This window comes from Haemaphysalis longicornis, unplaced genomic scaffold, assembly GCF_048455015.1.
Source record: "Haemaphysalis longicornis isolate Haplotype H1 unplaced genomic scaffold, Haemaphysalis longicornis Haplotype H1 scaffold_10, whole genome shotgun sequence".
NCBI lineage: Eukaryota > Metazoa > Arthropoda > Arachnida > Ixodida > Ixodidae > Haemaphysalis > Haemaphysalis longicornis.
Window position 1 is genome coordinate 14,688,856 of NW_027526204.1, and position 14,394 is coordinate 14,703,249.

The following is a 14,394-nucleotide window of genomic DNA, read 5'->3' on the forward strand; positions in this document are numbered from 1 at the left end:
AGGCACCCCAGGGGGGGGCGGGTGAGGGACCAGGTCAGACTCGCTGAACTGGGTCCCTGTGGACACCATACGCCGCTCCGCCCCCCGGCGAGCTGCGTCGGCGTACCTCCCCAGAGGGAAAGAGGCGAACCTCTTTCTCGCCTCTGGAAAGGTGATGTTCTCAGTGACCTTTACATTAATGATTTGTTTTTCTTGCTGAACTTTCTCAAAAGTACGGGACCACGCTGCGTGGGGCCCCTGGCAGTTAGCACAGGTGAGGGTTGATGATGGACAATTATCGGATGGCTGATCATGCTGAGCACATTTTGCGCAGGTCAGACGACCACGGCAAGAGTTGGTTCCGTGCCCGAACCGCTGGCACTTAAAGCAGCGGCGCGGGTTTGGAATGTAGGGCCTGACATTACAATGTACAAAACCTGCATTGACGTACTCTGGGAGTGTGGACCGGTCAAAAGTAAGGATAATGTGCTTGGTCGAAACTACTTTGTCATCCCTCCTCATAGTCATGCGCCTCACAGCTGTCACGCTCTGATTTCTCAGGCCCTCCAGCAGGTCAGCATCTGTCTCATTCATCAGGTCTACTTCGGAGATGACACCTTGAGTACTGTTCAGGCTCCGGTGGGGTGTCACCCTGATTTCAGGATTGGCTATGCGAGTTTGTTCAAGGAGGATCTTTGCATGCTGTTGGTTGTGTACTTCAACCAGGATTTCTCCAGTTCTTTGTTTTTTGGCCTTATATTTGTCACCAATGATGCCCTCCAGAAATTTCGATATTAGGAACACGGACTGTGATGCAAGAGGCTTTTCTTGGTCACTGGATTCCAACACCAAAAAACGGGGGTAGTTATCGGGCTTTGGAAGACTGAGGGTTGGGAGTGGCGGAAATGAACCTTCGGTGCGGCTTTTTTCAGGGGCCGATCATGTTTGGGGGGGGATTTACGATTTACCATATGGCATGTAAAAGAAGCAGGGGACGGGGGTACTTTCTTCTCAAACCTTACCCTGATAGCCTGAGAGGTCCCGGAGCTCCCTGCCTGGTAAACAGACAGGGAGCCCATCCGCCGGAGCTTGACCTGGGCTCCGACGGCCACCGTTTGAGGCTTCTACCCTTCACCTTTAAACACATCACCACGGTAGGTTACAGTTTATGTTGGGGGCTCGGGGTCCGCGGTATCGCCAGTACCGTCACCAAGTTCGCTCAAGGTGCCCCGTGCGGGGAAAACTCGAAAGAGAAATGTGCCTTCACAGGAGCAGTTGTATATTTATTGTGCATCGATATGAACTTGCACATCGCTATTTATATTTTTTTTCGGTATGCACCGTTAGACGCATCAACGTTAGACACTGGATTGCACGCGTTGGAGCATTGCGTAAATCCGACTGAAACCACAGGCACTGGCAAACCGTCCGTGCGAATGAAGCGAACTGTTTGGTGAACACACGGTGCGGTGCACCGAAAGGAGCAGCAGAACGTGCCACGAGCGCGACATTCGCAGGTCCGCGTTGATCTTACTCCGTGGTCGTTTACTTACAGGCTTCTGCGCATGTTACTCTGCTCGTCTCCCGTACACGTCGGCGCTGGTGTCGGGGCGCCAACTATCGGCGCTCATTAGTGTCATAACGTACTACTTCGCTTCGCCTCTCCTAGACGGCTGCATTATCTTAAGGAAAGCACACAAGGCGCGTTTGTCGTCCTGTTGACGCATCTATTCATAGAGCAGTCGGGAGCGCGTTTCGTGCGAAAGAGTTCATGGTTCAAATCCCGGCGCTGCCGCGTCAATCGAAGTTCTTCTCGCGATGCCATTTCCGTTACGGATATGACGTCAGTCACATCTTGGTGTACCTTGGCATAAAACACTGTCGTGTTTTTTTGTGTACACTTCCCGCAGAAAAGTGTCCTCGCATTTGTGTTTAGAGGTGAAGCCAACTTTAAGAATCTTGGTTTAAGTTGGGTCATTGTAGGCTGGCTTTTCCACTTGGGGGATGCGCAGTGAAGAATGGCCGCCTACGGTGTGAATATAGTTACAGGCCCCTCTGTATTCCTTTCCAGCGCCGCCGCCCACGCGCGGCGAATATCTCCCACCTGCCATTCTGCAATGCCGCGCACTGCTCGACGGCCATCAGGGCGTCGCACTAGACTGCGCTATAATACTCATAGCCCCGCTATAATACTCATAGCCCCACAACATTACGTCATTTCGTCTGCACAGAAATAGCGTGTATCCTCAGCCCTCCCCGGGGTAGAAGGGCTCTCATCTTGGTATACAATTGTAGGGTATTTTTGTTGAGCCCTCTGCAGGCTTCTGACGGTTCAATTTGCGACTCTTGAAGTTGCCAGAAGTGGGCCAGTGCATATTGGGCAAGGCTCGAGACCTGTAACGCTGCAGGTTTGAGTATTGAGTATTCATGTTTGAACCTTTGTCACAATTATGCTTCCTGTAACGTCGTTACACTCTTTCTCGTTATCGAACAAACAGTTGCCTTCTCGCCGTCGGAAAGAAAGCAACTCTCGATCGCAAGAAACTCGCCAGTCAGGTATTTCGATGCGGACTTCACTGGAAGCCTTCTCTGAACACAGCGCCTCCAATGAGCCTTTCATTCACGTGATCTGCAGCGTTTCCTGGTGCCGGCATGAACACAGCAGTCACCTTGTAATCCGCTAAGTACCAGTTGTGATGGCTCAGTAATAGAGAGTTATAGCATAGCGGCTAGCTAACCCTAACGCTACGAGGACGGGTTACCGCGACCCGACTGCGCACGCGCGCGCGGGGCGGCGAGAAGGGCATTCCTCAGCGGAACGAATGCCTTGCTCGGTGAAGCATGGAAGCCCTTCAACGTGGAACGAATGCGCGACTTCCAAGTCCGGTTTCGGCAACCACCACTGTAGCGTTAGAGTCCGCTAAGTTGCGCGACGGTGCCCCCTCTAAAGACTCAAACGCCGCGAGCATGGCGTTAAAAACCAGCATAGACAGCAACAAGAACGTTTACAAGGGTGTGCAGCAGATTTTGCCATGTTTCAAATTACAACTGAAGATTTGTGAAAGGCTCCAAATAATTTTTATTAGTTCTGTATTATGTATTAGCTATTAGCGCAAAGATTTTGCAAGCGTGACCGGGACGACCCCGTGCCGCTAGCTTTTCCGGCGGAAGGCAACGAACGACCTTTTGGTCACATAGCGAAGCAATTTGGCGGCAGGCCTTTGGTTGAAGGTATGCCGGATATCTTGAACACGGCTCCCGCTTCAGGCTGACTCTGCAGCTGGTCTCGAGTGAGCCCGATGAAGGCCGAAGTGACGAACAGGTCCTCGTAGCGGGGTCCGCCAAAGCACAGCGAGGTTACCAGCTGTGTCGGGACCTTGACCTTCTGAATGAGGGCACCTGGAACAAAATACGACAGATGTCGCTGAAGCTTCAAGAACTTTTTGTTTTCTTTGTGCTTTAGTTGCAACATTGTGCAGGTGACCATTATCTTGTAGTGCAAGTGACTATATGAGTACTATATGAGTACTATATGACTATATGAGCAGTGCTATATGAGTACCACTCAGATGGCGCCGCATTCACTGCCAGACAACCTCTAGCACCCTTAGATTCCATTTTCGAAGCAAGCGGAATATTGTGAACTGTGGGCTCCCTTGCTGAGATTGGTTCACTTTTAAAACGCTACACAGAGAACGGAGACTAGTCGACAACCACATTGTAAACAGCCCATATTTTGTCCAGCAGTGTAATTTGCCGCGCGGCAGCTACCGCCATTCCCTAACGCATTTCACGCGTAGCGTTAAAGGCCCTGTGTCGCTCAAAAGCTGGCATCTATATCGGCGTTGGAGGTGCAGAAATCGATGTGAGAGAAGATCCTTGGAGCGCCACCTTTTTCTGTCAAATGAAGCCCTGCGACCGTAAGTAAGGTGCTGCCACAGTAGGTGGCGTGAGAGAAGAAGGTGATTGAGCTCCCTCGCAACGGTGCGTTCCCCTTGCTCTCCCTACCCTCTTTTCACGATTACTGTTCTTTTACTGCTAGTACAGGAAAAGCTCGTTCATTCGACCTCGGTTACTTCGAACTGCCAGTTAAATCAAACTCACGTCCTGGTCCCCGCCCAGCCCTGTATATTTCAATTAGGCAAAACTCCAGATAATTCGAACGCGTCGGAATTCATAACGGTTAATTCGAACTATTATGCGCTGATTTCCATCGTTCCTCGCAGAAGAAGTCGGCCTGCAGAGTGATCACAATGTGTTGCAAATCCAAACCAACCCAAATATCCCAGAGATGCAAAACAATGAAACAGGAAAACAACCGCGTGGCGCCCGGGCTACCCTCCTGTAACCGCTTATTTTGCGTCTAGAGAGGGCGCCGCGCCAATGTCGGCAGTGCTCCGGCGCATGACGTTATTAGATGCGGCGCATTTCTTGCTCTGAAGCATGTCCCTCCTGCGTCGGCGTCGGCGGCGTCCGCACGCCACCTGCGCATGCGCGACTCTCCTCCGCTCTTCTCTCCGACAGCTGTGCGCAACACTTTCACTCCCGTCTCATTATCATAAACAACAGCTGCGTGCGCGCGCTTCGCTCGCTTCGCTCCGCTCCCGTCACGGAAGTGCGCGCATGCGCGACTCTCCTCTGCTGTCTCCTCTCCTTCAGGCGCTGCGACTATAAAGCGGGTAGCGCGCTGCGGCGGTTCAGTCAGCGCTCGCTCTCGTTCGATTTCGCGTCACTTTGCTCGACGACTGCATGCTTGACTCGATTCTTCCGATGAAGACGTGATGGAAGCGACGGTCTCTTCAGCGAGTGGTGTGACGCAATCCAATACCAGCGTCACTCCAAACGCTAAAGTAAAATTACGCTTATCTTCCCGCGTATAAGAACACCGGCATGTGATGGAATGCATCATATGCGTTCACAACACGTTTCACCCGATTTAGAGAATCAACCCAATGGAAACGCCAATTGAACGCCCCGATGCATCACATCAGGGTTCCCTGGAGGGAAGATGGGCGTAATTTTATTTACGAAACATTATTTGCGAAATCACCTGCTACAAACATGTAGTAGCACCTAATTCGTGATAACGAGTCCAGAGGTGGCTTTTTTGTGTTCTGTCCGTGGAGTGTGGTACGATTTCCATTCATTCTAGCGTCCGCCCGCTAAATCGAACTCCACTTGTTAACGGAAGAACGACCGAAGCGAGCCCGAAGCAATGGCTGCCCGTTATGGGGATCATCACTTTACTCCCCATACAAAAATGCCTTATGGGCGTCTATTGAAAAATGTATGGTGACCTATGGCGGCCTATGGGTCTCTATGGTCACCCATAAAAAGGCATAAATTAGGCTATACCCAGCTATTGAAGTTTTTGTAGATCCTGCACTAAAGATCCTGCACTAACCATACAATTTTCTTTAGACCATTATAGAAAATCCTAGTGTGTTTAGTCCATAGCGTCAAAGCTATTCAGGTTACTGTAGCCAGCTAAAGAAATATGTATGGCTTTCGTTCTATAGACCAGCCGCGCAAAGCTCTTTTGGCTGGCTATAGACCATTGTTTAGCTTGAAGTCTACAGACTTGAAACCATTGAGCTGTCTTTTGCCAGCTATTGAAAAAAATATGTCCTAAAGCTAAAGAGAGAAAGCCACAAAAGCTCTTTTGGCTGGCTATGGGCTATCGTTTAGCTCTAAGTCTACAGACTCAAAACCATTCAGCTGTCTTTTGCCAGCTATTGGAAAGAGTTCGTCCTAAAGCTATAGAGAGAAAGCCATAAAAGCTCATTCGGCTGGCTATAGGCCGTTGTTTCGGTCTAAGTCTACAAACTTGAAACCATACGGCTTTCTTCTGCCAGGTATTGGAGAGAATTTGCTTTAAAGCTAAAGAGAGGCAGCCATAAAGGCTTCTGCGGCTGGGTACAGTACAATATAGAGCTGTAAACATTTAGATGCGTGATAATTAAGCAACATTTCGCCGGCATTAAGAAAGCGTTTGGCACAGAACTTACAAGCCTGCATCCATAAAGGCTTCTTTAGCTAACTACATAGTAACATAAGGCTCCAAGGTTCCAGCCGCTAATCGAAAAGTGTTAGCCTATAAAGGTATAATTTGAGCAACCATTAAATCCTATTCTGCTGGTTTCAATATGACTTATGACGCGAAATTCATATACTCATGATTTACCTAGCTACATCTACAACACAGATTGTATAACGATGATGAGCTTGATCGGCTGGTTATATGAACGTATTTGTTCAATAAGGTTAGGTACTTACTATACCAACAATACGGGAAAAGCACAATTAAAGGAACCTACTGTTTAACGCTCAAATTCAGCTGCATCTTTGGACACTGCGCGTCGGCAAAGCTTGCAAATGAAGGTTGACCGAAATACGTATAATTTCGGATATTATTCCTCTGCGGCCCTTCGCTGCCGCGGTCAAGTGAAAAAGCGGGCTTCTCTGAAAACGGCCCTCACAGCGTCGAAGAAGATTGGAAATAACTTTCGCGGCCCACGGTACGCTCTCTCAGAAATATGGTGGAAGCTGCGAACAACCGCATTCTTTCTCCCGCGGAGCCCACTTTCAGTTTAGTCATTTTGAAAGGGGGAGAGCGACCCACGCCGGACCGAAGGAGGCGCGGTGAGGAAATCCTGGGAAGCGATGAAAGGGTAAAGGGGACACCCCTACTTCCTGTTTTATTTTCTGTTTTGTTTGGCATACTGGTTTTGGCGATGGGTACCGAAGGACACGGCCGTGCGGCCCGCGCTGTGTTAGTATTCCTGCGCGCAGCAATGCTAGTGACAGACAATTTTCCCTGAGTACTGAGAACAGATACAACTTTTTCGGATGAAGAAAACAAAACCTTAAGCGATCTTGTATTTACCAAAAAAAAATAATTACCAGCGAACAAGTTAGAAAAAGATCGAAAGATAGGCACGTATCTCTGCACTATTTGCCATCGCGATTGACCTGCTTATACTTGGATGTACTCAGTCAGCCACATTTCGTCACCTTGCTCATGTGTGCGGGCATGACACGTGTTGCCTGGTGCTGCGAATTTACAATTCGACTGCAATGTTTCTGTGTAGATGGCGTGACGCCAAGCAAATGTGTCGCTTTTCGGTGTCGTAAATTTCGGTGTTTACAGTAACAGTGTTACGATTAATTCAACATCAACTCAAGTGATGCGAAAATGGATACCTGCAATACTGTGACAAGAATTTCATCGTACGCAAAACTCCAGGGTGAGTGATCCTACGAACCGAAGAGACTCTATAGTGCGAGAAATGCATGACTCTTTTGGTGTTCACGAATTCTTTTCTAAACTACCCTGTACCACATGGGCATTGAAACGTACACAGAATTGAAGATTTGGCCGGGGTGATGTGAAAACAATAATTATTTTTTCGCGAACTGAGAAAACTTACAAGGAACTAATTGAGCGAACTTGGAAAAACGTTTTTTTTATCATTGCATTGTGTGCGACCGTCTTCATTTTTTTATGGAGAGTGCATTTTCATTTTAGCCATGGTACTTGCAGCTGTGTGCGTTGAGTACTGAGTGTAATGAACGACTTCTGAGTGCTCTCTTTTCTGTGGACTACCCAGCATCTGTAGGTATTTGTGTCTCGGCGGGCGTTCGCGGGGAATGTGCCGCGTAGTGTGGCTGTCGAGCGAGTAACTTAAGCGTGAGCCAGAGTGTTGGAATGCGTGTGCCGTGTTTCTCAATCGGTGTATGTGAACAACTGTTTACTGGTGGTGAAGTAACGTAGATAGTAGCCCTCTATGTAATGAATGGAATGAAGAAACCCCTTGATTTTGCTTTCCTTGAATGCCTGTGTTTAAGCCTTTTGTGAATGAAAACTGGCGAAGTGTTTGCAATCGCAACCTCGCACTCCCCCTATATCGCTGAAGTGTTCACGGAGCATATATTACAGAATGCAGCTAGGCACACAACCGAAGTGCCACAGGAGAAGTTCTATACATCTGCAAGGCTCTATGCCGGCATGGCAGCGTACTAATAATTTCTCAGTGGCTGCTTCTGTTGCTGTGTTTCAAGTAGTGGTGATTCTCTTCTGGCTGCAGCCCATGCAAAAATTTTGTATGGTCGGTTATTGAAAAACCTTCGTATGGTTGTCTTTAGCTATTTGGCCCAATTATGTTTAGACATTTCTATGGCTGTCTTTAGCCATTCCTATCGACATTCCTATGGGTGTCTTTAGATTCTTCTATAGCCATAGCGATATCGAAAGAAGAGCTGAAGACAGCCATAGAACCGGCTATAGAAGAAGCTAAAGACACCCATAGGGATTTCCAAACGAACAGCTAAAGACAACCATAGAACCGGCTATTGAAGAAGCTAAAGACACCCATAGGAATGTCCATACGAATATTTAAAGACAACCACAGAACCGGCTATAGAAGACGCTAAAGACATCCATAGGAATGTCGATACGAATAGCTAAAGACAACCATATAACCGGCTATAGAAGAAGCTAAAGACACCCATAGGAATGTCGATAAGAATAGCTAAAGACAGCCGTAGAACCGATTATAGAAGAAGGTAAAGACACCCATAGGAATGGTGATACGAATCGCTAAAGACAGCCATAGAAAAGTCTAAAGAATATTGGGCCAAATAGCTAAAGACGACCATAAAAAAGATTTTCTATAGCCGACCATACAATATTTTTGTATGGGTCGCACGGTAAATCCACGATGATGGTCATGACTGAAGCATAGCCAGCGGCAGATTTAACAATCTCCCGCACGCGCAACGTTCGTGTCTGCCGTTGTAGAAGCGCGCTACGGCACGCCGTACTTGCTGGCCAGTCGACAGCTTCTCCAGCTGGAACCATGACCGCGTATCGGCCAAATTACAACATGGCCCTCTAGTACGGGTGTTTTCCGATTATATACGCGCACTTAGTCTCACAGCAAATCGGAAATCTTGAGCGCCATGTGGGCTCTGGTCACTACGCGCTGATGCCTCACTTTGACACTTCTTTAACATCTCCGTACTCCGACGCAGGTTGAACAAGCGAATCTGGTTCTTTGAAGCTTCACAACTCTGAAACTTTGCACTGCGGCACGGCAAACACCCGGCTCGAATTTTACGATCCTGCCAGGCCTGCGAGATAGTCCATTGTGAGTAAACAACAGGTCCACAATCCTAATTTTCAGTCTAGAAGCTCCTTCCTTGTACAGCTGCCTGCAAACGCTGTCCCTTTTTGTCTCCAGTGGTGCCTGCGCCGTCTTGCTGCTTTGAGGACAGCCAAGCGCCTATACGGTGACGCGGACGACAACCAAACTCTGCGCCCTGCTTCCCGAAAGACTTCCTGTCGTTCAGTCTTGCTGTGATGGCCCTGAATGTAATGACAGGCAACCTGGAATTTCTTGGTGTGGATCGGTGTTCATAGATAAGTTTTGTTTTGTTCTTCCCTGGGGGTGTCTTTTCTTGAAGTCCTGTTCCTGACGACCGCATTTTATTTGGAGGTGTAAGCTCAGAATATGGTCCTGCTGCTTCTCCATCAGGCCTGCCTGTCTCCGCGGAATGACGAGAAATAGTCTTCAAAGACGGTTCAGCCTTTCTGCTACAGGTACACGGAAGGACAGAAACTTATGTTTGGGTGCAACTTCCCGGACTACGTCTGAAATTTGTGCTATCCGGCTTTCACGAAGGTCCAGTGACGCATAACCCTCCACGAAGTCGGGAACAAAGATGTACTCGAACTCAAACTCACAACGTGGCAGCTCGATTCTTTCGTTTGCATCCTTTACTTCACGCGTTCCGTCATCTACTTGAGTGGGAGTAGCTGAGTTGTCCTTGTGGGACTGGCGTAGCCTCGTGTTTTGCACAGTTGTTTTCCGCAGGAACGCTCGACGCTACCTCGGTGCAGGCTCCCACGTTGTCAATATCTGCAATGTGGCTGTGGGTCATCGTCTCGACACGGCACCGATACCCCTTGCTACCACGTGGTTCACCTTTGCAAGTTGAAACCGGCAGCATCGACAGGACAACTGGCGAATTCGACGTGTGCGAGCCGACGTGGGAGGGGCGTGTGGACGGGGTGAAGTTCCCTTTCCGGTAAACTTAATTCCGTCTTCCCGGAGAGCGTTCAAGGTCGATCGCAGCGGACTGAGGGCCCCGTATATTCTTTCCTGGTAGCGCAAAATATCGTACCAATCATGTTCGAACTCGTCTCCTTTCAGCAGCTCAGCTATCATATAGTTCAGCTTGTTGAGTTCGGCGTCCTTCTGTTGGAGCTCGTTCATAGCCAACCCCAAGTCCAACGCAGATGGTGAGGGAACTTGCCGGAGCTCAGTAGGTGCCTTTAGCAGCCTCGTAACAGCAGCGCGAAGAACCTTCCTAAACGAACGCAGGGCGTTCAGGTCACCACCAGCTTGGTACTCGGGGAACGTACAGTTGATCCGAAGCGTGGTACCCTCGACGTGACGGGGCCTATGTGCGTCCCGTTCAAGGTCCCGGTCGGTCGTAGGTAGGCAGTCAGGGCCAGCTATGGCGACCTCCGGCTGAGGGCTGAAAACGGCAGTGAACGGCAGCCAAATCGCGGGTTTACAAACCTCAAGCCGAAGGGAACGTCGGTGGTCTCCTTCGCCGCACGTGTTCATTCTCACGGGCCCAACGGCACAAAAAAGTTAACGGAAGAACGACCGAAGCGAGACCGAAGCCATGGCTGCCCGTTACGGGGATCCTCACTTTACTCGCATGGTAAATCAACGATGATAATCGTGGCTGGAGCACAGCCAGCGGGAGATTTAACACCGCTAACTCGAACACCTATGTGGTCCCCTTTGAGTTCGAATTAACGAGCGTTTACTGTACTACTAAAGTGTGGGCTACTGCCACGGACATTCTAACTCCTAGCGCTTCCTTTTTAAGTGCAAAGCACTTTAGGGGTCACCTTGTCATCGTAGCTCGCTTGCTGGACCCAAGTAGAGCCACACGGCGTTCCGTTGCAGCGGATGTCGTTGCGGCGTTACCCAGCGGCTTCGAAAGCCATGGCGTTTAGATTGTCATAAACGTTCGAAACTCGTGAACCGCTGACGCTTGTCATACATCTCCCGATTGGTTTTTTTTTTGCGCAATAATAACTATAGGCACATTTGAGGCAAAATATACGCAATTAACTGGAAGCGCCCGCGTTCATTTGGTTAGGAACGCTCCTTGGGTTGGTTTTTACGATATGAAGCAAAAAACAGTGGCTGGCAGTTCAACACCAGCACGTGCGGGAGGAAAAGCACGCACAAAAAGCAGGACTTCCGCTGGCGCAGTTTCAGGCTGGGGGCGCGCGAGCACTGCGAAAGTGGGAAATTTCAATTGAATTGGGTGGTAGCACTGAGCATATAAGGGCGCTACAGCCCATTTTGTCGAATCACTGCTGTGCGCTTCCGATGGCTTTAACATTGAATGGAACAGCTTCAATTGTTTTTCCTCCGCCTTCTTCCCCCTGCTTTCAATAAAAATTTATCCGCCACCACCATCACCATTCGTGGGTGCCACGCGGTTTTTAAGAGCATGAGAATCGCATGTTACCTACATGCGACCGGTGCTCAATTACACTTTCGCGTTGCACGCTAAAAGGCGGAGCTTAAGCTTACTCCACATTTTCCTGTTCACTGAACCTTGAAACAGTCCCATCCGTAGGTTTACGTAGGCCTTCTCTCTCTACTGCATTACAAGATAGGCCTCCAGCGCTTCCCAGGTGGTGTTGCAGAGAACGGGGAACGGGGCCCTTGCTTGCTTCATTAAAAAAAAATCACGCATCTCCACGAAGTGAATTACTATGAGTGGGAGAAGCACTGTGGATCATTCTTACCGTAAATCACCCGTGGCATTGCCCACTGGCGCATGTGAATAAGTGACAATGCATGTGTACAGCATATACAATTCCAATGCGAAAGAATTCAATTTCAATCCAATCCAATCCAGTCCAAATCGATTCCTATCCAATCCAATGGTCCTCGCGCGTGCGCAACACTGTGGACACAGACGCCAAGCCCCGGAAAAAGCAAGGTCCTAAGGTGCTTCGCCGCCAAAAGACCGCGTTGTTCCTACACAGTTACACTGGTTTTAAAGCAAAGACCCCACAAATAATTGACATATATATTTAAAAAAACATAAGACGCACGCAGTGGAGACGTTCCGGCCACTTTCCAGGCAACTTTTCGCGGCGTCACAGAATCTCTTTTGTGTGATGGGCAGCCGCCGACCTATGCGGCCGCCAAAAATCATGACGGGGAGGTTGTAAGTAAGCCTCTACCTTCGTTTGACCGTATCATATCTGAACGATATCGTGCACTTAACCCACTCAGAAACAGTGGTTTGCGGTTTGTGTCTGGCACATAAGAGCTCAGTGTAGCACGAAATTTAGGGTTTTGACTATTTCTTGCGTTTATTGTTTGGTTAAAAAAAGTCTGTCGTGGCTGGAATGTAGCTAAGGGTGTTACGAAAGGCCAGTTATTCCAAAGTCAACAATGTTGCATTAACAGGGGAGCTGTTCTACGTCCAGATTTTTCCTAAGTCTGCTGTCGGCTGTGCGTCACGCAGATTTCCCCGCCGTCGGCGTTGCACAAACCGGTTCGCAGACCGACCGTTAGAGGGCGCAATGGCCTCACAGAGGGTTGGCAGATAGAGAGAGAGAGAGAGAGAGAGAGAGAGAGATAAACGTTTATTAGGAAAAAAAGTTGTCGCGATTGTCTTAGGGGCGGTGCCCTCTTTCCAGGGCCCCAGACCCTTCTGCTCCTCTCTGGGCTCGAAGAATTAAGTCCTTCTGAATCCCAAAGTCGGAGCTGGCCAGAGCTGCCTCCAATAGCGCGCCGTATTAGTGGTGTTGTTTCCTGAAGACCAGATGATAGAAATAGATAAATGGAGAAAAAAAATGGAAGCTAAAACATCGTTAGAGATGTACAGGGCTGAGAAATTGGGCATCAGAAAGGAAAATTTGTACGGTGATTCCCAGGGCAGTGCTTTGCTTGTTGAGGCTACAGCAGGTTGCTTGCGAACTAAGAGCTTTGTGGGGAAGTATTCACAAAATGATGGGGTATGCGTGGTCTGCGGAAAAGAAGCAGGAACTATGCCGCACATAGTGTTAGAATGCGACGGTATCCATTTCAAGCTAGATGAAGGGAATATGCGGCTTCCAGAAGTCCTAGGATTGAAGGGTAGTACAGAGGAGGTTAACTTCAAGGCTTTCGAGGCAACGAAAAGAAGATTAGAATGCTGGTGGACCAAACGGAGAGAGGGGAATATTTCCTAGGACAGTTACACCTGTAACAGGAAAAAAAGTATTTTGTCCCTAACAAGTTTTTTGTGCCTGCCCTAAGCAGCGCTAGTGTATAAAAAATTAGTGCCCTTCCACTCTGTGAAGAAGCATGACCTGCAAAGCTGGACACAGTCCACGGAGTGCACCAAACAAAACAAGTTTGTTGTAATTTGCGTTGGAGCATATTTCCTAAGCAATTAGCTGAACGAACCTCCGAAGGATCCAAGCTTTGTTTATGCCGACAAACATGAAACTGCCAGTGTCCCTCCCCAGTCGTAAGCATCTTACGGTTTGTGTAACTCGCCAACCCAATCCGCTCTAGCACTACGGACACTGGATAGGTCCCATCAGGCCGTTTGTCGCCCGCGTTTACACCTCGCACCAGCACAGCGGACGTGCCATCCATCATTACGGGCATACAACCTATAGCTGCTCGTGGACGCCCCCACCTTCCTTCTACAAACCTGCGCACGCATAAGCCGGCAACCACTCATGTGCGCGTGCTTACAAGTGACAGACGGAGTCGAAAGTACCCCTGAAAGCCCTGTGAAGAAGGGATATTGGCTCACGCCGGCGTTTCAACTGGCAAGTTGCTATTCATCCGGAAGGGATTCGCCGCTACTCGACGAGCTGAACTTGAGGCGGTAACGGAGGTGCCAGCAGCTTTCCGTTGCTCTTGCGCCCATTCGCGCTTGTGTTAGTGCCAACGCTTCAATTGTTGCTCTACTCCCTCCAAATGAACGGCATACATCCGTTCCATAGTGATTTAAAAACTGGAAGCCCTTGAGCTATAACTCGCGTACAAACATGTGGCTGTTCGTTTCCTTCCCCCTCGTGGGCATCTTACTGTATTTTTAAGATGTCTGTGTAACACATCAACCCATGCCCGAGCAACTCGATTAAGCTGGACACCCGAACCACTCGACTGAGAAGAACAGCCGACTAAGCGCATTGATCCAGGTAATTTCTACATTTAAATCTCCCACCAGCACAACCGGCATGTCATCGGTAGCGCCATGAAGCCTAGCTGTGCGTGCACGTCCCCCTTTTTCCACCCGCAAACCGTGTACGCAGAGTCCGGTAGCCGGTGATGGCGCATGCTTAGGCGTGTAAGATAGCGGCGCAAA

At 49.1% G+C, this 14,394-nt stretch overlaps 1 protein-coding gene across 1 annotated transcript in view; it reads right to left on the reverse strand.

Moving 5' to 3' along the window:
- Positions 1-3,059: 3,059 nt before the first annotated feature.
- Positions 3,060-14,394, reverse strand: part of LOC144157618 (regucalcin-like) — a 62,311-nt gene continuing 50,976 nt past the window's right edge. The window contains exon 5 of the mRNA XM_077688446.1: positions 3,060-3,378. Coding sequence (XP_077544572.1) covers positions 3,170-3,378 — 209 coding nt within the window. The 3' untranslated portion in view covers positions 3,060-3,169. The remainder of the gene's footprint in view (positions 3,379-14,394) is intronic.